The 21703-nt window shown below is 44.3% G+C and overlaps 7 protein-coding genes across 7 annotated transcripts; 5 read left to right on the top strand and 2 right to left on the bottom strand.

Moving 5' to 3' along the window:
* Nucleotides 1–80: 80 nt before the first annotated feature.
* Nucleotides 81–1646, bottom strand: JR316_0008381 (uncharacterized protein; the record flags this gene model as incomplete). Its single annotated transcript, XM_047894096.1, has 6 exons — nucleotides 81–104; nucleotides 142–285; nucleotides 345–524; nucleotides 586–804; nucleotides 860–1428; nucleotides 1484–1646. The coding sequence occupies 6 exons, from the start codon at nucleotides 1644–1646 to the stop codon at nucleotides 81–83; spliced, it is 1299 nt and encodes a 432-aa protein (XP_047747411.1).
* Nucleotides 1647–2907: 1261 nt separating this feature from the next.
* Nucleotides 2908–4620, top strand: JR316_0008382 (uncharacterized protein; the record flags this gene model as incomplete). Its single annotated transcript, XM_047894097.1, has 4 exons — nucleotides 2908–3498; nucleotides 3552–3662; nucleotides 3723–4304; nucleotides 4360–4620. The coding sequence occupies 4 exons, from the start codon at nucleotides 2908–2910 to the stop codon at nucleotides 4618–4620; spliced, it is 1545 nt and encodes a 514-aa protein (XP_047747412.1).
* A 2406-nt stretch (nucleotides 4621–7026) lies between these two features.
* Nucleotides 7027–8292, top strand: JR316_0008383 (uncharacterized protein; the record flags this gene model as incomplete). Its single annotated transcript, XM_047894098.1, has 8 exons — nucleotides 7027–7264; nucleotides 7326–7549; nucleotides 7614–7702; nucleotides 7758–7792; nucleotides 7857–7939; nucleotides 8007–8064; nucleotides 8119–8222; nucleotides 8272–8292. 8 exons carry the CDS (start codon nucleotides 7027–7029, stop codon nucleotides 8290–8292), a joined length of 852 nt encoding a protein of 283 aa, XP_047747413.1.
* A 428-nt stretch (nucleotides 8293–8720) lies between these two features.
* JR316_0008384 (Putative GTPase-activating protein) lies at nucleotides 8721–12686 on the top strand (the record flags this gene model as incomplete). The annotated part of the gene is made up of 18 exons (XM_047894099.1): nucleotides 8721–8897; nucleotides 8971–9135; nucleotides 9199–9476; nucleotides 9526–9572; nucleotides 9622–9941; nucleotides 9993–10024; nucleotides 10079–10150; nucleotides 10201–10338; nucleotides 10392–10453; nucleotides 10584–10644; nucleotides 10698–11163; nucleotides 11216–11308; nucleotides 11362–11499; nucleotides 11550–11740; nucleotides 11805–12021; nucleotides 12081–12464; nucleotides 12532–12595; nucleotides 12658–12686. The coding sequence occupies 18 exons, from the start codon at nucleotides 8721–8723 to the stop codon at nucleotides 12684–12686; spliced, it is 2934 nt and encodes a 977-aa protein (XP_047747414.1).
* Nucleotides 12687–12915: 229 nt separating this feature from the next.
* Nucleotides 12916–14452, bottom strand: JR316_0008385 (WD repeat-containing protein 5-like protein; the record flags this gene model as incomplete). Its single annotated transcript, XM_047894100.1, has 8 exons — nucleotides 12916–13005; nucleotides 13070–13089; nucleotides 13155–13408; nucleotides 13482–13547; nucleotides 13606–13708; nucleotides 13768–13894; nucleotides 13954–14117; nucleotides 14191–14452. The coding sequence occupies 8 exons, from the start codon at nucleotides 14450–14452 to the stop codon at nucleotides 12916–12918; spliced, it is 1086 nt and encodes a 361-aa protein (XP_047747415.1).
* A 1402-nt stretch (nucleotides 14453–15854) lies between these two features.
* On the top strand, nucleotides 15855–17395 carry JR316_0008386 (uncharacterized protein; the record flags this gene model as incomplete). Its single annotated transcript, XM_047894101.1, has 5 exons — nucleotides 15855–16032; nucleotides 16090–16263; nucleotides 16323–16459; nucleotides 16515–16935; nucleotides 16998–17395. The coding sequence occupies 5 exons, from the start codon at nucleotides 15855–15857 to the stop codon at nucleotides 17393–17395; spliced, it is 1308 nt and encodes a 435-aa protein (XP_047747416.1).
* Nucleotides 17396–19622: 2227 nt separating this feature from the next.
* Nucleotides 19623–20353, top strand: JR316_0008387 (uncharacterized protein; the record flags this gene model as incomplete). The annotated part of the gene is made up of 4 exons (XM_047894102.1): nucleotides 19623–19740; nucleotides 19796–20159; nucleotides 20217–20267; nucleotides 20323–20353. 4 exons carry the CDS (start codon nucleotides 19623–19625, stop codon nucleotides 20351–20353), a joined length of 564 nt encoding a protein of 187 aa, XP_047747417.1.
* Between the last annotated feature and the right edge of the window lie 1350 nt (nucleotides 20354–21703).

Raw genomic sequence — 21703 nt, forward strand, 5'->3', positions numbered from 1 at the left:
ACGGGTTAGGGCCATAACACATCTATAAAATAGGCGCCCAACAGTTTCATTTACTATAACAATTATATTGAAGTAAACTATTACTTACTGCTCTTCATAATCCGCTGATAAAATCAAAATAAAGAAGAATAGCCACCGGACAATGTTGTCTGCACACTGTGCATAGTATCCTGTTGTGGCATATTCTTGAACGGACTTAAGAATTTCGTGGAATCCTTTGTGCCAAACAATACGCTTGAAGTTTACAAAAATTTTCTTTCCTGACTCGCCAGCATCTTCATCAACCTAGAAATCCATATTTGGAGTTTAATACTAAAAAAATTTATAACATTTAGAATGCTTACAATAGGCAGCCATCCAACTAGGATTCCCCCACCAATACCATCACTGTTTCGAAGATTTGCTGGAAGATTTGCACAGCGAGCAAGCACTGGATATGCCTTTGCAGTACCAAAGGTGGATAGCCGAGTTTTGTCTGCATATAGGATAATAAAAAATGGTAATGCACCATTGGGAAGAAGGTTCTAAAGCAGAGTAGGATGATAAGTATTCTACATTTGTAAAAAGAAAAATATATACATCTACCTGGATGCTCCACCATTCATTTGCAGTCCATGGTTCTCCAATCAACCGGTCTCGTTTACCGTCATTTTGTTTATAATGCCTTTCAGCAATCCAATGAAACTGTGAAAGTAGAGAAGGATTCTGAAGAAGACTATTGCACCACTCAATTAGTGGCCGGATATACACTTCATACCCAATTTCATCATTTTGGTATGGTACAAGATATTCCTTTTTCTGGAACTGTACTCCATAGTATTAGTTAGTACAACTACAAAATAGAAAAAATATTACGCACTCCAGTTGAACGGTAGCTACGAGCAAGCTCCCAGGTCTTCTCAAGCTCTGATACACTGTCAATTGTAAACTGCTCTGGCTTTTCTTTGATTCTGTCAATAAGGGTTAATAAAATCTGCTTTTGCTGCCTATTCATATGTGAGCTAAGTGCAAGTTCTGCCACTTCGAAGTCAAGACGTGTCCTAAATGGATGCCACGGGTTGGTACTGGTAGAATGGGGTGTTGGTGACGTTTGATAGGAATTTGGATTATATTGGTGTGTAGGAATGAATTTTGGTGGCATATTTGCACTTGGATGAAATTCAATGCAGATTTGATGTGGAAGCGGTGGGGGCAAATGATTATTTGAAATTTCATCAAGCATTTGAAGTATAGAGGATTGATTTGTGACTGGCTCAATTGAATCTTCCGGCTCCATTGAAAGGGAAATATGATGACCATTTAGAGAATCCTGTGTCTCCATTTGAGCCATATCTATAGCAGAATAAGAAGCGGTTGTAGAATCCTCATTTGGTATAGCTGGAGAGTGGCTAATAGCAGCATTTAAAATTGATGTATAATGTAGAGAGTCTGTATGAGTTTTGAATGGTAAATGTCAATAATTAGATTATACACTATGACATACTATTTTCATAAACCCTATTTGCAAAATCTCCAAAAGCATTCTGTGCATCCAGACTTGGTGTTTTGCCACTACATGATCGGATATGTTGAGCAATGCCTTGGATGCTAAACATCTTGTTGCATATTGGGCACAATTGGTCCTTTGGCTGGCGGCGGTTAGCCATGTCTTTGAAAGTAAAGAAGATATCAGAAAGAGGAGCAGATAAAGAATTAAATATGATCCAACTGCTTTTATACTATTTTACCAGCATCTAATATAGAGTGTGCTGGAGATTATTCGTCTCATAGGCCCTAGTTTCATCATTCTGCTGCGCTACATCACTAAGCTACCATAATCAGTTCATCAATTTAGTCTGCCAGAACATGTATTCTAGTAACCATCTATCAAAATATGTCATAGTATCCAGCACAAAGGTCTTTAAGAGGTTAAAGATTCTCATTGTTGATGATTAAGGCAGTACTACCATAGTTGTACAGTGCAATATGCATGCAACATACAACAATCAACACCGAGTTACAATGCATCAACTTATGAGATATCAGTCAAATCATTCTTTCCCATGTATCATGTTCAAAATTAGTCTCTCTTCGTGTGGAATTACTGATTATCCACCGTACCCTAGATTATTTACCTTTGTAGATAGCATGTGCTACATAAACAGTTACTTTGGTGAAGACGTAGACGATGTATGTGATTTTCTTCTAAGTCCACTGTGTCGCGTGATCCATGTGACATTCTTCTCACGGCCGTGACCCTTTGCTTACTTGTGCTCTATGGCGCACAAACTGCAGGGATATTGACACAGCACTAAAAGTACATAAAATAAAGTGTAAATGATCCACAATGACGTAGAAAATTGTCCAATTTGATATATCTATACTGACCATCCCTTGAATGCCTGACAACTTTGCACTTGCTGTGTATGTGTGTGACGTTAGTCACAGTCAAGTTGTAAGGCCTCGTATGGTTGTAATATGGATCAACTTCAACTTCAGTAGGTTTCTTACGGTAGCTTGTACATTTAGCACTCACATTTTCTCAAAATAAATACGCATTTGGTCCTCTAAATACATTCTATAAATCATTTTCATTTGCCCCTCTTTACAAGTGAGTGACACATGACTTCTATATTTATCTAATCCAACGCAAGGCAAAAGTCGGCATTCTAAGAGAGCCGAATCACATTAGAAGCCAAATTTTGGCCTAATCTAGGCCCCATCATTGTAAGGCTATCCCGAAATTTCCGACAAATGGGCGAGATTGTTTGAACTTGCCGGAATAGGCAATCAATAACCCTCGAGAACAAACAGAAACAAACCGCACTACTCCCGAAGTGTGTATGCTCTGCTGACCTTCTTCGCTCTTCCTCAAATTCTCTCGTCCGATTCTTCGTTTCTCAGTCCTTTTTCCTTCTTTCTTGACGGATGCCTCATTTTCTGGCGAAAGAGAGTCGAACCCTACCTCCACTTCTACGTCTTCCAGATGAAATCCTAGAAGAGATTGTCTCTGAGCTCGATCTGCACAGGGATTTGGTGTCTTTCGGCCTCGCATCGCGGATATGCGCTGACCTGGTCTTTCCTCAGCATACGCAGTACCGGATACTGCGAATGCGTCATTCGTCTCCTAACATCTGGGCTCACCTCGCTCGACGGGCTGATCTCGCTCGTAACGTGAGAGAAGTGCATATCTGCGAGCGGTCAAATCATTATGCTGCCGATCACTATCCCACCGCCCTACTTGACAAGCAGCTGGACGGAAATCTGGATAATGCGGAGGAAAGCGTCAGGATACGTAACCTTTGCAAGGCGCTTGGTCATATGCGCCGTCTGAGAACCTTTACTTGGTCATGGATGCACGTCCCAGGCCAACCACGACCTACCTCTCACCCCGCCCACGAGAATGCGATTCTTGCGATCGTCTCCCAATTACCTCAACTAGAGCACATCAGCCTCCAGGGGAGATTTGCTATGCATGCGTTGGCTGCTCACATAGACACCAAAGGCATGACATATCCCGTATGTGTTTTTATTCGATAATAATTCCTGGAACTAATAAACCTCTTTGTCAGGGATGGAGACTGAACAATTTGCGGTCATTGTCTTTGGCTGGTGATACCTGGGCAAAACTGGGAAATTCCAGGCACATTTTCAACCTCTTGACGAAATCTCCCAATCTTGAGGTATGAGCTCACAGAAACATTCTCATTATGATACCTGTCCTGATTTGGCGCATACACTAGTATCTGGAAGTTCCACTCGAGTTTCATCACCTAGCAGATTGTCATCTACCTAGGCTGAAGCACCTTAAGCTGGTGTTGCAAGGAGGTGGAAACCTGGCGACCCTTGACCATTCGCGAACTGTCTTCCTGAAAAATCACCCTTCAATCGAAGTTCTTGATTGGTCGCCTATTGGAAATCCTGCAATACCCTATGATTCACTTCCTAATCTACGGTCTCTTCGCTCCAACAAACAATTCATCAAGGCCCTTAATGATCCTGACTTTAGTTCTAAAGCCGCATTGCTGATGACTCCTCCATCAACTCCGGTCACCGCTACCACCAACATCCCATCTGAGCCAGTACCTGAGCGACCCGTCATCACCCGAAATATTGAAAATCTTGATATTTATGCTCTGGATGCGCAGATGCTTTTGGATCTTAAGTGTATTGACCGAGCAGCCCTACGAAGAGTCAATATCCATTTCTTCAACGATATATCTATCCTTCACGAGGTTGCGGAAGCCTTTCCTAATATTGAATGGCTTTCTCTTCCAGTCAGTCACCACCCCACAGACGCTCAATACCCGGTTCCTGTGACTAGGGTTAGTTTCTTACCTAATTCTTCATGACGTCATCTAATTAACATTCCCTGTGCAGGAAGAATGGTTAGACATTCTACCTCGCTTTGCCAAACTCCGAGTATTCCGTGGGGTTGGTCTTTGGAGCTGCGTCAAGTACGACAAGGCTTCGATGCATGAACTGATTAAAGACCTTGTTCAAATATGCCCTCACCTTCGTGTATTGGACCGCTTGGACAAATATAACAACCTTGATAACTTTAAGGAGATTGTTATCACACGGGACGGCGAAGACGGCGAAATAGTGAACTATTCTATCAAACCCAAGCCATCCAGGTAACTTAGAATCTGGCAAGCATCAAAATCCATGCTGATTTTTCTTGTGTCCAGAAATTCTTTCGATGTTATGGATGGAATGTTTGACTAACAAACACTGCCAAACGCAACGTTTTTACGACAGTTTTACGACACCATCTATGACCCTACTCTATGATTGACCCTAGTCCACCAGGAGTGGCGACTGCACCTTCCGCGGTTCGATTTCGCTTTCCCGCACACAATGGGCTCTCTGGGCCCTTCTACAATACCTCACCTTCCTTCCATCGAGATTTGACCTCGCTCCTAATGAGGGACCCTCCATTGCTTTCGGTATGTATATCATTGTACATCATTTTGCTGTGAAAATTGCTACGCTGTGTAATAGCATCCTCCACTGATTTGAGGATTGCTTGTACTTTATACGGACTAATGTGGCAATATATGTCGTGTCCTTAACTTTCTATCATAACCTTTAGTTCAACGGAAACCGGAGAACGAACGACAACGAAGACTCGAAATTCGAACAGCAACCTATCGAGCTGATGAAGAACAAGCTGATACAAGAGTCAAGCAACACTTAGAATCGCTAACTTGAGATATTCGACTTTCGGCGGCGTCAACTGGTATTTTTCCTCCGCTTTCTCAACAGCCTCCTCTCCCGTCGTATTCCGCAACGAGTGCTACAGATCTTTTGAGTTGGTTACTGCATCTATCGTTTTCTAGAAGCTGTCTTGTTACTATATTGACAAGTTCTAATAATCTCCATCGACTTAGTATGGTATCTATTTCAACCACCATCAAGCGCAAATAATCCGGAATCCGTTTGTCTGGATATGGCAGATTTCATCGCCGACCGACGTCGCATTCATGTTTCAATCAGAGCTTCAACAGTCTTCTTTTCGGTTGCGTTAATCCAGTATTGCTTGCATATTGAGCTGATATGTCTCAAAGGTCCTCGGTGTAGCATGCAATATATGCATCATGCTCGGCAAATTCTCGAGGTCCCTCTAGGCGATCGATGCCCGCCGTCTTGGGCACTGATGAGATATTAATTTGTCAGTCTTTGGTGGATTTCAGCCTTTGTAAGTGCGAGACTTGATTCCTTTTAACATCACCTATATGGGTTATCTCTGCCTACTATTTTGGACTATCTGAGCCATAAGAGACGGTTTGTTTTTTAGCCATCGGCGGAGGAAGCACTATATCGCTGCACATCGTACACACGAAGGAATCGCTATCTGCTCAGCATCTTCAAGGCACAGTGAATCCGTCGGCCCTGGCCTGGCGATCAATTCTTATTCCGGGGCGCGATCACAACACTCCGCTTGTTTTAATTTTGGAAGGTTTTGCGACGTTGCCTAAATTTTCGGTCCCGCAGCTCTCTGCAGGGTCTTCATTCGAAGTCCAATCCTTCAGCAAAATCGCAATTATGTCGCTCAATGTGATGCGGGCATGCCTTTCAGAGCTTTGCGATCGGGTGACCATGATTAATACAATCAGCAGATAAACGATAAACGATAAACGGCTGCTCAAATTCCACAGGGGTAACGAGCTCCTGAGACGTATTGATCCAATTGTAGCTGCTTTGACTTTTTGGCTTTGATAGCTTATATTTTGAACACCTCGCTTCCGAAGTTGGTCCCCAAGGTTGTGTGAAGGGTTGTTTACGATGACCGAGTTGCCTCCGTTCGTCGTCAAGTCTTCAAATGTGTATATTGGCGACTAATTTGTTGCGAGTTCTCCAATAATCACATTAGTCCTGGAGTGTAAGCGCTGAAAGTCAAATTTTCAGGCACGAATTGCAAAGTGCCTTCCCTACTGTGAGAAGGTGATGATTTCGAAATATTGATTCCTATCGGCGGTTCAGCTCAGCATTTTGGACTTGACCTTCATCTTTGTCAGCACAACCAAGGGCTAACTTTTGACGTTCATTTTCTCTTTCGGAATTTCGAAGATGCCTCTGGGTCTGCTGTATGCCACCGTTTTGCAAACTATTATGATGAGTGGCTATGAATGTTTCTCTTCATATATCCAGTTTCGTACAGGTATGGTCCTTCCGAGTACACTCTCTGGATCGACTGCCAGTCTGGAATCCCGACGGTGATCCTCTGGTTCCGCATGCATGGTCGGAGCCTCATCGCACTAAATTTTCGAAGAAATCGCTCAGCTTTGCATGATGGATGAAGAATCGCTTTCGATACGAGACGAGGAGACGCCACGAGGGTAGCAAGGAAGCGTCTCCTGGTCGCTTGGCGCACTCCAAAGAGTGTTTGCCTGTTTCACTGTTTCTTTGAGCGAGCAAGGCCACTCTTCGCCATACTTTGCTCTTGGGTCTGCTTTGAATGTCTGTCTTTTGATTTTGTTCTCGTTCTTTGCTTTAAGCTACCACCATCACCAATGGTCGCTCTGCACAATATTTTACATTTCAATGCGTTTTTTTCTTGCCTATGCTGTTATTTCCGTCTCAGTGGCTTTCGGAGCAGTTGCAAATGACCAACAGGATACCGCAGTCGGATTATTTCCTTTTTGTGTGAACGGACGCGAACACTGCTTAGAGGTCCTTTCTGCAAACGCCACGGCTCCATCGAGAACGGTACCTTTTGGAAGAAAGGCGAGGTTAAGCAATGCTCTTCTACACACGTACACCAAGGCAAATAGAGCTTCAGGTAAGATTTTTTCCGTGTAGGATCAATCCACATTATTAGCCATGATGTGACGTAATTCCAGATTTTCAGCGTAGACAAACAAGTGCTTCAGGGATTCCACAGGTTGAGCGAACGGGAGTTGTACAGGTATTCGACGACTCGAATGAATCTATTGGCTATGTTTCCGTGACTACTGAAGACGGCGCTATATATCGTGTTGATTCCGCCCTGATGAACGCCGCAATCGTGACTGTGTCTTCACAGGCGACCTCGGCGAGTGGAACTGGGTTACGAGTCAGCGTCACTGTAAGTATCAGTTAAGACTTTTTGGAAATAATTCTGACTCATATACTGCTTTCTTGAACCAAAGGGAAGTGATATCAGCGCGCGGTATCCTCTTCTTGGCCTTGTTCAAGGGCGTGATAATGTCGATGCAAATATTGGGTTTGGATCATACCAGTAAGAAACTTCATTTGCTAACAGTTTTCTCCACTAAATACGATTGCTCTATCAGTTATCTCTATTTAGCAGGCGTTGCACTTCCAGGAAGTGAGTGTCTGACAGTATGTTGCCCTTACCTAAACAAAAATTAATAGCGCTTCAATGAATGTAGCTTCGCCCCAAGACTCCCCCACAATCATTGATAATTCTTATAATGACGCGACCGAATTAAGTCTGGCTGCTGAGACGGATTTGGTGAGTTAAATAGAAGACTTTTCCATAATTTGCCTTTTAGTGTGACACCGAATGCCATTCTGTGTAGTGGGAGATTAATTTCAGTACAGGTACAATGACAACGACATGGGTCAATACGAATGGAAGTTAGTGTTTTCATCTCGATCTAAATTTCATTGACGTCAACTTTTATTTTCTAGCGCCCGAGAATACTGTTTTGTTTGTTCAGGATGGTATCATTTATGCAGGGGGTGATATGGACGCGTTTGCCAATGAGTATAGTGGATCTTCAGTGACAGGCATCGTAAGTTCTTTCTATTCTTACTTGTATAATTTGTCTAAAACTATGATAGACCTTAAAATTTGTATTCTGAGACTGGCTACCTTGTCTGGGCCCCTCAAAATCCAGGGGTAACTTGGGCTGGCAATGGGCCGCTTGCCTGTTGTGTACACATCGTTTATTCTATCCTAATGATACTGTTTTGTCATGAGAATTATGGGGATTTTTACCTTAGAAAAATCTTATCTTGATTGGTTATGAGTTCGAAAGTCCAGGAGATGATAAAAGGACGCGAAGATTGGTGGAAGACAGAAACGATCATTCTATAAATGACCGACAGTCACGGCTATAATGACCGAAAACGGCAAGGGGCAGGCTGGTTCATCGGCCACTGACTTGGCTCTCATTCTGCACTCATTTCCAATCTCCCATACCTCTAACGGAATTATCGATTTCACATATTGACCGAAATATCTGCTGAACTTGTCTTTGACGCATTTCTAACGGAAGCGCCGTTTCACCATGGCTACAATTTCGACGGCTCTCCGACATTTCAAAGAACCTACTAAAGAACAACTAACCCAGATATTCTTTTCTTTACCACCACTGGATTCTGAGAAAGATGGAGAGAAAAGCGGACAGGACTCAAAGATGGATATAAATGCTGTGCTTAGTCTTGGAGAGGCAGAGGATTCCTATGTGAGTGATGATGCAGATTTCGAGAAATAAGGGATTGGAGCTTGTCTGATTATACATTGCACATGGAGCACAGGCTGGAAAGCTGCACATCATGCCACCGTATCTGGCATTCTCTTCCCTCGATAAAAAGTCCGTACGATTTACTATACCCCTATCAACAATTCGGCGGGTGGAACGTCTCAATGCGCGCGCCGGTGTTTACGCATTGAGCTTGCTAACATGGCATGGAATGAAGATCGTCAGTCTACACGCGTCTCTTTCGCAAATTTGGTGCTGATTCGATAATTGGTATGATTATAAGATCGTTCAATTGACGTCCCTGCGCCCAACAGCAGACTTGTTCTGTTCTCTACTCCGAGATGCCCTGAAAGTCGAGCTACAACGAGGGCAAATGAAGCTTGTCAAAACCTTTGTCAAGACATGTTACTCTGAAGTTCTTATATCAGATAACTCAAACGCCGCCGACAACGAACGAGAGGATGGCAGCTTGATCGCAGATTCTGCAGATGGCAGTAACCCGGATGTTAGTTATCATGGAGGACTCGGGTTGAAATTTAAATTTCCTGGAGACCCAAAAAAGTGAGTCCATATAGAATATATATACATTCTCGTCTCTGAAAACGAAAAGGCTACGAGAAGCCTCGAAAATCAAGCTATGGACCACCTACCTGCGGAGTGAGTGGCTGTTCCTATCAGGACCCTCTTGCGTCTAAAGCTTCGACAGACCATGGACGCAACCTAACTCTTCTCCGATACCCTCAATGCACGCGGCTTGTACAAGTCGGTCTGCCGAATCGTCTGCGTGGTGAAATGTGGGAAACGCTGTCAGGCTCAATTTTTCTGCGGTTCTCAAATCCTGGGTATTATGAACGTCTACTAGAAGAGAATAAAGGCACAACGAATACGAGCACGGACGATATTGAGAAAGATCTACATAGGAGTCTTCCTGAATATGCTGGTTATCAGTCAGAAGAAGGAATTAATTCTCTGCGTCGTGTTCTACGGGCATACTCGTATATGAATCCCGAGCTAGGTTATTGCCAGGTAATGAAACCCACGACGTATCTCCTTTTAAAACTGAATATTGTTTGACAGGCGATGAACATTCTTGCTGCAGCTATTTTGATGTGAATTTTCAAGTTCTCTTTCTGACGATTGTGTACTTATTCACTGGCATGTAGTTATATGTCAGAAGAGCAGGCATTTTGGTTGCTAGAAGTACTGTGCGGGAGATTACTTCCTGGATATTATGCGTGCGTGCCATTTTTCCAAATGTGGTGATGAATCTAAGTTTTACCTGTAGCCCCTCAATGCACGGGACACTACTCGACCAACGTGTTTTTGAATCACTGGTTCAGAAGTATCTTCCTATTATCCATGATCATTTCACACTGGTCGACGTTCAGCTATCAGTCGCATCTCTACCCTGGTTCCTGAGCTTGTGCGCGATGACTGTATTTTAAGAAAATTGGTTTTTTTAACTTTTACCTGCAGATATATCAACAGCATGCCCATGGTGTTTGCCTTCCGCATCGTCGACTGTTTCCTATGTATGGGTCCGAAAGTGTTGTTCCAAGTTGGGTAGGTTTCAATTTCCCGCGTCCCTTGACATCAACTGACTCAAATGATAGGCTAGGTTCGCTCGAAATCTACTTGGTCATTTTTATGCCTGACAATTTTACACAGCTATCCTAAAGATAAATGGAGAACAACTTTTGCAAATTCAGGACGATGGAGGTTTCTTAAAGTATGTTCACCTCAAGTAGAACAATGTTGAAACACTGATCCGTTGTTTTGAAGCTTGATGAGGGACTACTTCGCATCCTTGGGCGATTCGGCACACCCCAATTCTACGGACCCTCGTGCACGCGCAATCACGGTTTTCCAAGAGCTTCTTCTCGTGTCATTCAGAGAATTCTCTGTCATTACAGAAGATATTATCCTGTCCGAGCGGAGACGGTTTAGAGGCGAGATCATCCACAGCATTGAGGCGTTTTCAAAGCGCGGGGCCATCCGTAATCTTCGTAGCCTTGGAAGGTTCAACAAAGAACAAGCTGGCTTGATATATGATGCGCTGTATAAAGCTATGTGTATCATTCCACCTCCACCTGCTGCCGCCCCGCCTCCTACATTGTTCACTACTGCCACTGGAGAGGGTCATGAAGACAAACCTGAAACGAGAATCGGTCTGCGAACTTTCAGACAATTCCTCAGCGAGATAGCGTCTTGGGCCCGAGATGAGAAGATTGTTATGAATGGCTTCCAAGTACGTGTCTCATTCACCTTTCCACATCACAAATTAGCTGACACTTCCGTAGCAACGTATCGACCGTGAGGTTGCGGAACACGAGTTCATCGATAGACTGTTTTACTTCTGGGATGTTGGATGTCATGGAGCGCTATCTTTCCAGGTATATGCTTATGCACTTGACGTGTAAAGTTCATTCTGATCTTGCTTGAGTAGGACCTTGTATCTGGATTAGACGGGGTTATGTTCAACGACTTGATGGATAATATCGAATGGTTCTTTAATCTGCACGACAAGAACAAAGATGGTTATCTGACCAAGGATGAAGTGTTGACGCTATCAGAATCCTTTTTGGTCAGTGTTTTGTTCGTCGCCACTGATGTTTGCGCTTACCTTAGGTATAGTTCATTTTCCGATATGAAGTTGGAGATGCATACCTAGGAGCCGTAAGTCGATTTATGACGAACGCATTTGAATACGGGGACGCCCTGCTCCCTCGTCCCCAATCGTCAAACGCTGAAGGCGAAAGCGGTGATGCCGAACCTTCTTCACCACCCCCAATAGCCTCCAATCAACCATATCTGAATTTAGCCACGTCAGCATCTCTTTTTTGAAAAAAAAATATTGTTCTACTGCTGATGTCTCCGTTTTCGCTTCAGGTTCCGTATGGTTGTGCTTGCTGACGAAGTGCTGGAGTCATTTTTCGAGACAGATCTTTCAGAATCCTTCAAACTTCACCCTCTGCCGGAGATGGAACTCCCCACAACTCAGAGCGGATTGCTGGGCGATCTGTGGTCATCTATCGCCACCGACACTAATAGAAAAATGTTCAACATGTTCACTGATGAAATTGGAAAGACAATTGGCAAACACCAGGTATGCATACTTTCTTTTTCGAGTTTAGCTTTGAATGAATAATTATATCTTTTCATCAGGTCGTAAATAAGCCTTCGATCGGACGATATACCCAATTGGAGGAGCCGAAAGCCCGCGAGTCGCTACTTACACCGATGTTGCGCAAGTCGTTATCGAAAGCCAGTATGTCAGGTACGACACTCGCGTCGACAAATTCAGAAAAACAGGCATCTTCGTCGACGTTGTCTGTCAATACCACTTTGGAACCGGCCCAGTCCAAGTCGCTGCCTAGTGTCCCTGATAGTGGGAGCCTTTCTGCAATGCCCATGCTGCAAGCAGTCAACGCAGCGGCACTCATGGAACGTACCCATTTCGCCATCGATGATGCCAAGGACGATGATGAAGATGAGGATGATGAAGATGATCTAGAGGGTCACGACCACGATGACCAGGTTATGGACGAGGTGAATTATCTACATCAGTTTCAACTTATTTGGTCGACTGATTGTGGTTTCTTTCTTCTTCCTCCAGGTTGATGCGTTTTTGGAGGCGCACGACTCGGGCTTGACTGATGCTGACAAAGCGGTGGCGAATGGTAAGCTTGGGCTCTGGTTAGACCATGCATCGTACAATTTCATTGATCCACCATCGTTCTAGACCTTTTGCACGCCGAACCTCTGAAGTAGGATGCTTATGCCCCTGTGGTGTTGGCATCGACACCCAGGAGCCTTGACCCATTGATATCAAGTTGATATATGATTTTTTGCTGTCCTGGCTGGAACATCTACACCATCGCAATGCAATCCAAGAGAGAAAACTTTATGTACATTTAGTAATACATTTTGGGTATCAACAACGGACAATTATAGTAGACTGACAGCGATCCTCAAGACAAAGTAGATTGGATTGTAAGAATTAAGTTCTAGGAATTGGGTCGACCCAAATTCTAATTGCCAGGTCTGAGTCTATAGAACCTGTAGCAATCATATTTTGTTGAGGGTGAGTCTGTGCAAAGACACATGCAATCAATAAAGGCGCGACATATACAATGTATACACGGGGTGCTTACCGCCACTGCGACTACAATATCTGTTGGAATTGGAAAAAAAGAAACTTCTCAAACTGGCAGAAAGGGTAATAGAAAATAGGCTTACCAGTGTGTCCTTCCAGAATTTGGACGATTTCGCGAGTTTGGAGGTCCCATATGTAGGTTTTATGGTCTTCACTTCCGGCAACGATCCATTTGCCACCTGTGACGCTGAAGCACGCCGAAATGCAGTATTTGGTGTTAACGTGGCCCTTGTAAATTTTCAGGCAGCGCGTAGTCTGGTAATCCCAAAGGCGGATGGTGCTGTCGTGCGCTGTCGAAAGGATGTATTTTGAATTGGGTGAAAATTGAACATGTTGGCTGGGATAGGGTGTCAGTAATTGCGACCGCAACAATCGGACCCGGATGCCTCTACAGAATGAAAAAGGCGCACCATATCGCGTCGTGGCCTTCTGCTATAGTTTTGAGACACTGGCCGTTGCTTGTGTTCCATATACGGCTAGACAAATATACTAGTGAGCGCACTCTTTTGTTTACTTTACAATACTGGAGCGCACATTAGGCCATCCAAGGCACATGAAACGATAAGAGAGGCATCTCGGTTGAAATGGACTGCGGTTACGTAGTCCATGTGCGCGTGCAGAGTTCGTATGCACTTTCCTGAACCAAATGAAACATGAACAACGCATCGTCAGAAGAAAAAAAAGACGAAAACATACCTTTTGCTGTATTCCATATCCGTACATCGCCATCACAGCCTCCAGAGACAAGAAGATTCGAAGCTTGGTTGTAGTTCAGACAAAACACCCACTTAGTGTGGCCCTTCAGCACTTTGTGGGTCAAGCCCTTTTGAAGTAAGAGTTCAGTCTTTGTCGATGTGGCGCAGAAGAATAGCGAAGACCAACTGTTTCGACGTCCCATATCCGGATGGTGGTGTCGTCGGAGGCGGAAGCGAGGTAAACACTATCCGAAGACCATGAAATGTCTGACAGCCCTTGTGTATGACCATTCAAATTCCTCAGGAATTCCCCAGTTTCTGGAGACCAAATTTTAACCATCTTCTCGGCGCCTACAACAAAGTTCATACAACATAGTATTTGTTTTGAGACATTCATTCGAACAGAAACAATGTCGAGACTGACCACACGAAGCGAGGAGCTTTCCATCGGGGCTGAATTTAACAGCTGATATCGACATTGTATGGCCTCGGAGAGTGTGCCTAAGTGCATAGTGGGGTTTTTCGCGTTGTGTGGGTCCAGGAGCTGGAACTGCTACCGGTGGTGGTACAACCGGAATAGGTGGTTGGGACACCTGGTTTTCAGGGACTTGAGGATCATCCTCAGTGGTTTGCGATGAAGTATCATCGTCAGTTGAGGAATCATCCATCCCAGCTAATGGATCCATATTAAATGTTCTGGTGATTAGAATACAGATTGTATTGATAGTAGTCGATGTCGATAACTTTTCGAGTACTCGGGAGTCAACAAAGGCCAAGATCGAGTATGGTCGTGGTCACGGGGTCACTTTCTTGCGGCTTGCCTCGGCCATCACTTTGAAGTGCCGAACTACGTAAGCATGCTCACTTGAACGTTGTTGCCGTTTTCAAGACTTGCCAAATCCACCAACAGTGGATCCATTCATTGTGCATTCAAGTGAGTAATTTACTTTGGGACTCGAGGAAAGTGCATAACTTTCTGACGTTTGGCATTCATTAAAATGGACTCAAATAGGGGGCTCGATGGACGCCTTCTTTCGACACTGCTCCCTTTCAGCAGCTTTCAGCCTCAACTAGGCTTATCGCATCACAAGTCAAACCCAAATATGCCCTGCTGAGTCTCGTGCTCTGAAGTAATGTATCGTTTTGGCTCTGCTCCTTGGCAATCCCCTGGTAAGATGTGAGTTATGGATCCAATAGCTGACACAAGTAATTTAAAGGCTATAGGTTAACATTTGTGGGGCACAGCTAATCATTTGAAATCCATAGTCAAATAGGCGATCGGAATCGACAAAGGTGTGCCTCAAGTCTGATCTAATGGATATCTCATTTAATAGTTAGATAGAGATCTGGAAGATTGACCTCCATTTGGACCCCGAGATGGAGGGAAAAACATAGCCTAGGTCAGTGTCTTCCTTTCGAGGCCAACCATAGGGCCTTTCTTGACTTCAAACGGCATGTTTGTGCAGACCCGATATAACCGGATAGCACGCCAAGATAGACTTTAAAGTAAAGGCTACCCCTCGAAGTCGCTCAGGGAAGTCAAAGCGTTTTGACAGAGTGTGCTATACCGACGCGACAAAATATGATGATGCCAGTGACTGTAGGTCCATTGTTCAAGCCTCAGTTCCGTAATTAGCGCCCGAGACGGGGTCAATTCCGTTCAATATCCGTTCATCGCAGTTGTGGAGCGCGGTGTACGACGTTCAACCAGAATCATGTGTAGTGAAGGCGACGACAAATCGTAGGCTCAGAGGGCACTCTGGAGCGATCTTGGCGAGTGACTGAACTGTCAGCACTTATTGGTTTACATCCAATTAACGCGTAGATCTATGATAATAGATGATAATGTGCTATCCCGTCTGAATATCTGGATATTTCAAATCTCAACAAATTGTATACAAGCCACCATCGGCTGGCCTAAAGGAGAAAAATTGTATCTGTTCATCCTTGTCTCCCAGAAGCTGGGCCACAATTGGAAGAATGTTCCTTCCCAGCGGAAGTTTATCTTCGTTTGCCGACTGAAGCATATAAGGACCTGCAATGACTCGTTTATTCCAATTCACATCGTATCCTCTCCAGCGATCCAGCATGTCTGCTCCCTTCTGCCATCAATTTTCCCCGTCGTCAACTGGCCAGGACGGGAGGCGCAGACCCGGCGGTCGACAAATCGACACTGGTCGCAAAACATACAAGCTATGCACCAAGTCGCAAACAAAGAAAAGGGAACCGGTCTGGCCTCCCCTCCTAGAGTCTGCCTTACTCGAAGGTTAGCACCATTCCTGGCATCTTTCAACATTCAACGTATAACTCATCGTACATGAAGGTCTTGCGCTCTATGTGCCAACATCCACCAAGGATCCACGCTTACTATTGCGCTTCCCTCGTCGCAATGTCTGCATCTCAAAACACATCCAAGCGAAGACTGGGAAGTACCGTACACCTAAGCAGGTCGGCAGCCGACTTCAACAACTTCGGGAGACTTGCTGTGATAAATATAGTACGTTTGGTGCTCGTTCTTTGCGCCAATCATGGATCTAACGCTTCTTATCACCGTAGTTCTTGATCTCATCGGAAGTAAAGATTTTCAGCGGGATCGCGGCAGCAGCAGCGAGCGAACCGTCTCCGAATCCTCGTTTTCAACCTCTTCATATGAAGTTGGCCTCGTACATTCTGAGCCAACAACTCCCACATCAGTAAGAATCTCACTCATGATCCATATTTCTGCCTTTTCACCAGAAATTTAAATAGCCTGATGCGCCGAAGGGACTGTTTCCTGCTTTCTCCACACAATACACCACCGCAGTAGCTCTTACACTCTACGAATTCGATTACAGAACGGCCCAAACTGCCATGCGCCCTGTTATCAGCCTGGACCTCGATGAAACCGCCCTTAGCATCCCCTCTTCCTCGACTCCAGGGTTCATTCATGCCGCCGAAGTTCGATCCAGTGGGCCGATTTCACAGTGCTCTCCCGTTATCAGCTTTACTTCCAACCGGTTTTCGACCGAAGCGCAGTACCGCTGTGTCTCGGACGTGTATATCGATGGAAACCAGGTCTACAGCATGCCTGCGCACTTGCAGCTGTGTAGCGCCAGCTCGGACGGAATGATTGTTTACAAGATGGAGCTTGGTAACGACGTCTGGGCGATTCTCACCAGGGACTCTGACGGTGCGTCTTTTATGCGTAGCCGTGCTTGATCACGACCTTCGGTACTTACTCTTGATTAACAGTCTATTCATCTTATACCATGACGCAGAACATCTTTACGGTGTCTACTGGAACGATTCACGACGAGATTCCTGTGTTCTCTATCAGCTATACTCTAGAGCGGGGATTTAATGCTCCGGAATATGGGTCCACTGATATCATCCAACGTCCCATTGCCGCCTACGAGACTCAGTGGGCAACAAACGCATCATCCGGTGCTCAACCCGACTATGGATATGGCATCGACCTTTCCCCCGAGTCGCCTTTGGCCTACAGCTTTCCTGAAACTGTGGATCTGGGTTACCAAGTGCCTCAGGTACCTCAACTCTCGGTCTTCTACCCACCTTCCAACGAATATCTCGGCCACCCACAGGATACTGAGGACTTCCAGTCTTACTATGATCCTTCTGGCCCCCTCTGATGCTGTAACTTGTACCCTAATCACCTGGTGTGTATTGTACCATTATTATTTATTCTTAAACTGTCTCCGTCAGTACTTGTAAAATTCACGCCATCAGTATCTCAGCGCATTTTTTTACTCCACCCACACAGACATTTCCGCCTCTTGATAACAAGGCGCGGTAAAAAAATTATTTATTATGTTCATTTTACTCCTCCCTTCCTTTACAAATTTTCTTCTTTTCGCTTCTTCTTCGGAAGATCTGTTGTGGTTTGTATATATACAGGAGACCAAGACCTGCTCTGTATCCGTCGCCGAAGCCGCCTTCCCCTCTTTTTTGACTCCTGAATAACTTATTGTTTTACCACTTGTACATCGTCCTCCAATATTTACATTAGGCATCAATCATTTGTAATATCATTGTTCATTCCCCTATATTTTTTGGACCCAACACTGAAGGTATTTATGGCTGGTTTGTGCTAAAGCGAGGGTTAATACGAGTGTTGGAAGTATCTCGGACAAATAAATTCACCAGTAAAACTATTCCCTATTCTGCAATGAAAATTGTAGAAGTCCCTTTCAAGTCACGTCTTGTTATCTTAACGTAGGGGGTTTCCCACAACTTCCAACTACCAAATAATCACTATCAAGAAACATCTAAGAGCTGATGGAAAAATTAACGCTGGCAGTGCCTAGTTTACTACGTAGAAGAACTGTCCCAAAGCCATCCTACCAGTACCATCTGATTATCTACCGGCGAGAAGGACGCCTATGTTGCCGAATGCGTACGCGTGAACACTGTACATACGTACACAGCAAATTCGGGAGCCGAGCCAGGACACGATGAAGAAACACCGATCATCAGCCCTTTACAGCCCTTTAATGAAAAACAAGCGCGTGAACTTGATGTGATTCACTTGCATCCCCGTTAGGAAAGTTGTTGACGCGAATGTTCCCTGTCGATGAGAACTGACGAAAACTCTGGATACTGCTGGTGTATTGGTTATTTTTTGGAAATGAGTCAGCAATCAGTTAAGGAACGCCCAAGGCAAGGCACTAAAAGATTGACAGAGATACCAGACGCCGTACGCCGTTATAGCACCTTTTGGCCATATGACTCCTACACTCGTCTGCTCATTTTACTGAGAAATCGAACTATGGTCAGCACAAGTTTAAAGAAAGAGCACGTCGTTACATAAAATTGGCTATATCTTGTGCCGGAGCGGAAACCAACAACGTTGAATCGGCATATGGCTATGTCGATTACGAAATGCACGCCCGACGAGAACAGCCTCGAACGATTTCACCCAGTTTCACCCCCTCAAAGTTCCATCGCCGGTTATAAATTTTGGCGCTGTGTGTGCTGGAGAATTGACTGGCGAGAAAGTTAAGCCGGAATTTAGCAACGACTTCGTATGTATAGAGAAACACGCATACCGATAGGGGTATAGGAGCTCTCAATGAACTGCCATTATCATTGGCATCATCTATTGGCATCAAGTTTTAACGTTTGCTTCCGAATCGAAAGAAACCGATCATTTTTGGAATATTTTCTCGGAAGTAGATGTGCCATATGACGAAATCGACGTTGGATTTTGTATAGGGTTATTCAAGCCGTATCTATGAGGCAATCGATAGAAAAGATCAAACTTGACACTTGTTCATTTTCTTATTAGTTTTGTAAGAACAACCTGTGTTATCTACAAATTAAAATCAAACTTTTTTAGAGTAATGATATTCGAAGGTGATTGGTAATCTCATCATCGATAATGGGTCTGTTCTCCACAGGTGTTCGTCGGGTGCAATTACCACAGACCCTGGAATTCTTCGAGAAAAGAAGTATGCTACAATAAAGGCTGGGATACCCAGACACCTCAATGGCGTCCTACGAAAATCACTCAACGATATATCCCATAGAGATTACAAACTTCACTCATGATTATTATGGCTATTGGCATTGTGATAGGAGTCAATGATTTACTGTATGAACCCTCATGGACCCTAACGTCAAGGCCAGATAGGGGCTAGACACTCCCAGCTAAATCACATGACTTCTTCCCGTGTGACAGGTGACATATAAGTTTGTGACTGTGACTTGTTGAAGCTCAGACGCCTGCTCAAAGATTTGTTGCTTGAACCTCGCAATTCAAGTCCACAGGACAGACAAGAAAGGGATATGACTTGGAAATTTCGTTTCTGATCTTTGCATCCTTTGATAACGACGAGCTAGAGCTCCAATACCACCTTGATGACGACCAACACCACACCATCTTGGCCCTCCTTATACAATCCTGGACGAGAAATCATACATATTGAGCACAATGAACCTATACAACCTGGCGGAGCTTATCTTTATAACGCAAACGGTAAGTTTTATAAAGTTATGCACACAGATCTAAAAGGCTGATTAATTCTTTTAAGATATTTTCAGATTCACTCTCTACTGGACTTTAATTTTCTACACGCCTATATTTCTGGTTTGCGGACTGTATGCCTTTTGGAATTACTCGTTTCCACCGCCTACACGGCGAGCGTCTCGAGGCTCTCGCGATTCGTACCAACTTTCTTCAATGTTTTCTACCCAACCATTTTTAGACGCGGACACCCCATCCTTGCAACCGACCAAACCTCCCAAAACGAACGAACGAAGATCGAGAGTTGCATTTGCAATCATAATCTTGTTCACATTTTTATTGTTGAGCGTTGCAGGAGCTGTCATTGGGTCTGCAATTATGGGGTTCGTTATGGCCGGTTTATTCAATGCGGCACATTTCAATATGTCGACGTAAGTGGCGCCTATCGCGACTTCTTCGGTTCTGGTTTTCACTCTTTTCTCTCTTAGATGGATACCATTCTTGCTTGCTATCATGCAGGTTGTAGTGGGCCTTTTGAGGTGGGTGTTTCTCGTTTCTTTTCGATCAACTCGTTGGCTACATATTTTATTTTAGCATATGGCCGTCAATTGTGGAAATCATCTGAATCTGGACTAGATCATTCTGCTCTGATTTTCAGCAGTGAAGATTGTTAGAATCCATCATATGTATCAAGAAATCTTTGAATATGTCTTTCTAAACGCTTACCAGTTTACTGCCTATCGCAATGACGTCAGATGTGGAGTCAGAAATGACACTATCTTGCGCGCTCAACCAAAGGAAGTATGTTAGTTCAATTATATCTGTTGGGGTTGCCTTAGAACCAAAACCAACATATGATCATTGGCCTCGTTTAGGGATCGTCTTGCACCATCTTAGAGTATATGCTATAGCGAATTCATCGATCGCGATTGCGATGGAGCGTCCTGATCATTGTTTGCCTTTACAACAGATGCACTGATAGAAAGTACAGGGGCATGTGTAACGGCCTTTCAATGAGCTGCACTGGAAAATATCGAGGGCAACTATCCCTTTTCGTCACTCTCTGCTACATACCCCCGACCTGGTATAGCGTCCTGCGCTGTTGTCAATCGATTTGGTTAGCGAACTCCTCATTGTTAATTCTGTGTCTATTGTTCCTGACGTACGTTTTAAGCTGAAAATTCTTACCGGCTTTCAGTCATTCTTCGGGGGTCTCATGTTTTGCGAATGTTCAATGTGTGGCATCTGGCTAGGTGAGCTGCAATTAGTAGGCGCCTTCGGAAAACCGATGATCTGGCCACGCTGCGAAACTAAAATCACATTGGCTCTACATTTTCCGTCGGGTCTTGACCCTCGTAGAGACCATTTCTCTGAACAAGTTGCAAACTTAGACTTCTTTCCTTTCTTTTTTTCCTTTATAAGCCCCAAACGTCCACTATCTATGCACCTGACATCTAATCTTTATAAAGAATATTGGGCGAGCAATTCTCTCAACCTTGGCCGCTTGGCTACCAGCAAATCAGCGGCGGCCTCTCGTCAGCAGCCAATCAAATTAATGAAATGTTGGCATGACGCCGCAATTGTGAGCCTTCTTCTGCTCGACTCAATGCTCATTCCTGTACCATTTCTTTATCTTTTCGTTCTTTCTACACGATCCTTATTGTTTAATCAAAGGCCATAGATGGTTTAGATTCTCTTTCCAGTGAATAGTTTGAACACCTCACTGCAAATATGCCTCTAGAGTCTCAACAAATCAATGTCTACATATTGGGAATAGGGGAATATAGGGGCCTAGTATTTGAAATACGAGCAAGAGCATCCGCAGGGAATGGCAGGGAATGGCTAGCCTCTGAGTCCTTGTCCAAGCTCTGTGACCGCCAAACAGGTGTTCAGATCTCTCAAATTCTCGGTCCAGCCATCCATTGTTCCTTCCAAGTTCGTTCACTGACTTTTTTACCCCAGATCATCGTCATGA

The sequence above is a fragment of the Psilocybe cubensis genome, chromosome 7, assembly GCF_017499595.1.
Source record: "Psilocybe cubensis strain MGC-MH-2018 chromosome 7, whole genome shotgun sequence".
NCBI classification, from domain to species: domain Eukaryota; kingdom Fungi; phylum Basidiomycota; class Agaricomycetes; order Agaricales; family Agrocybaceae; genus Psilocybe; species Psilocybe cubensis.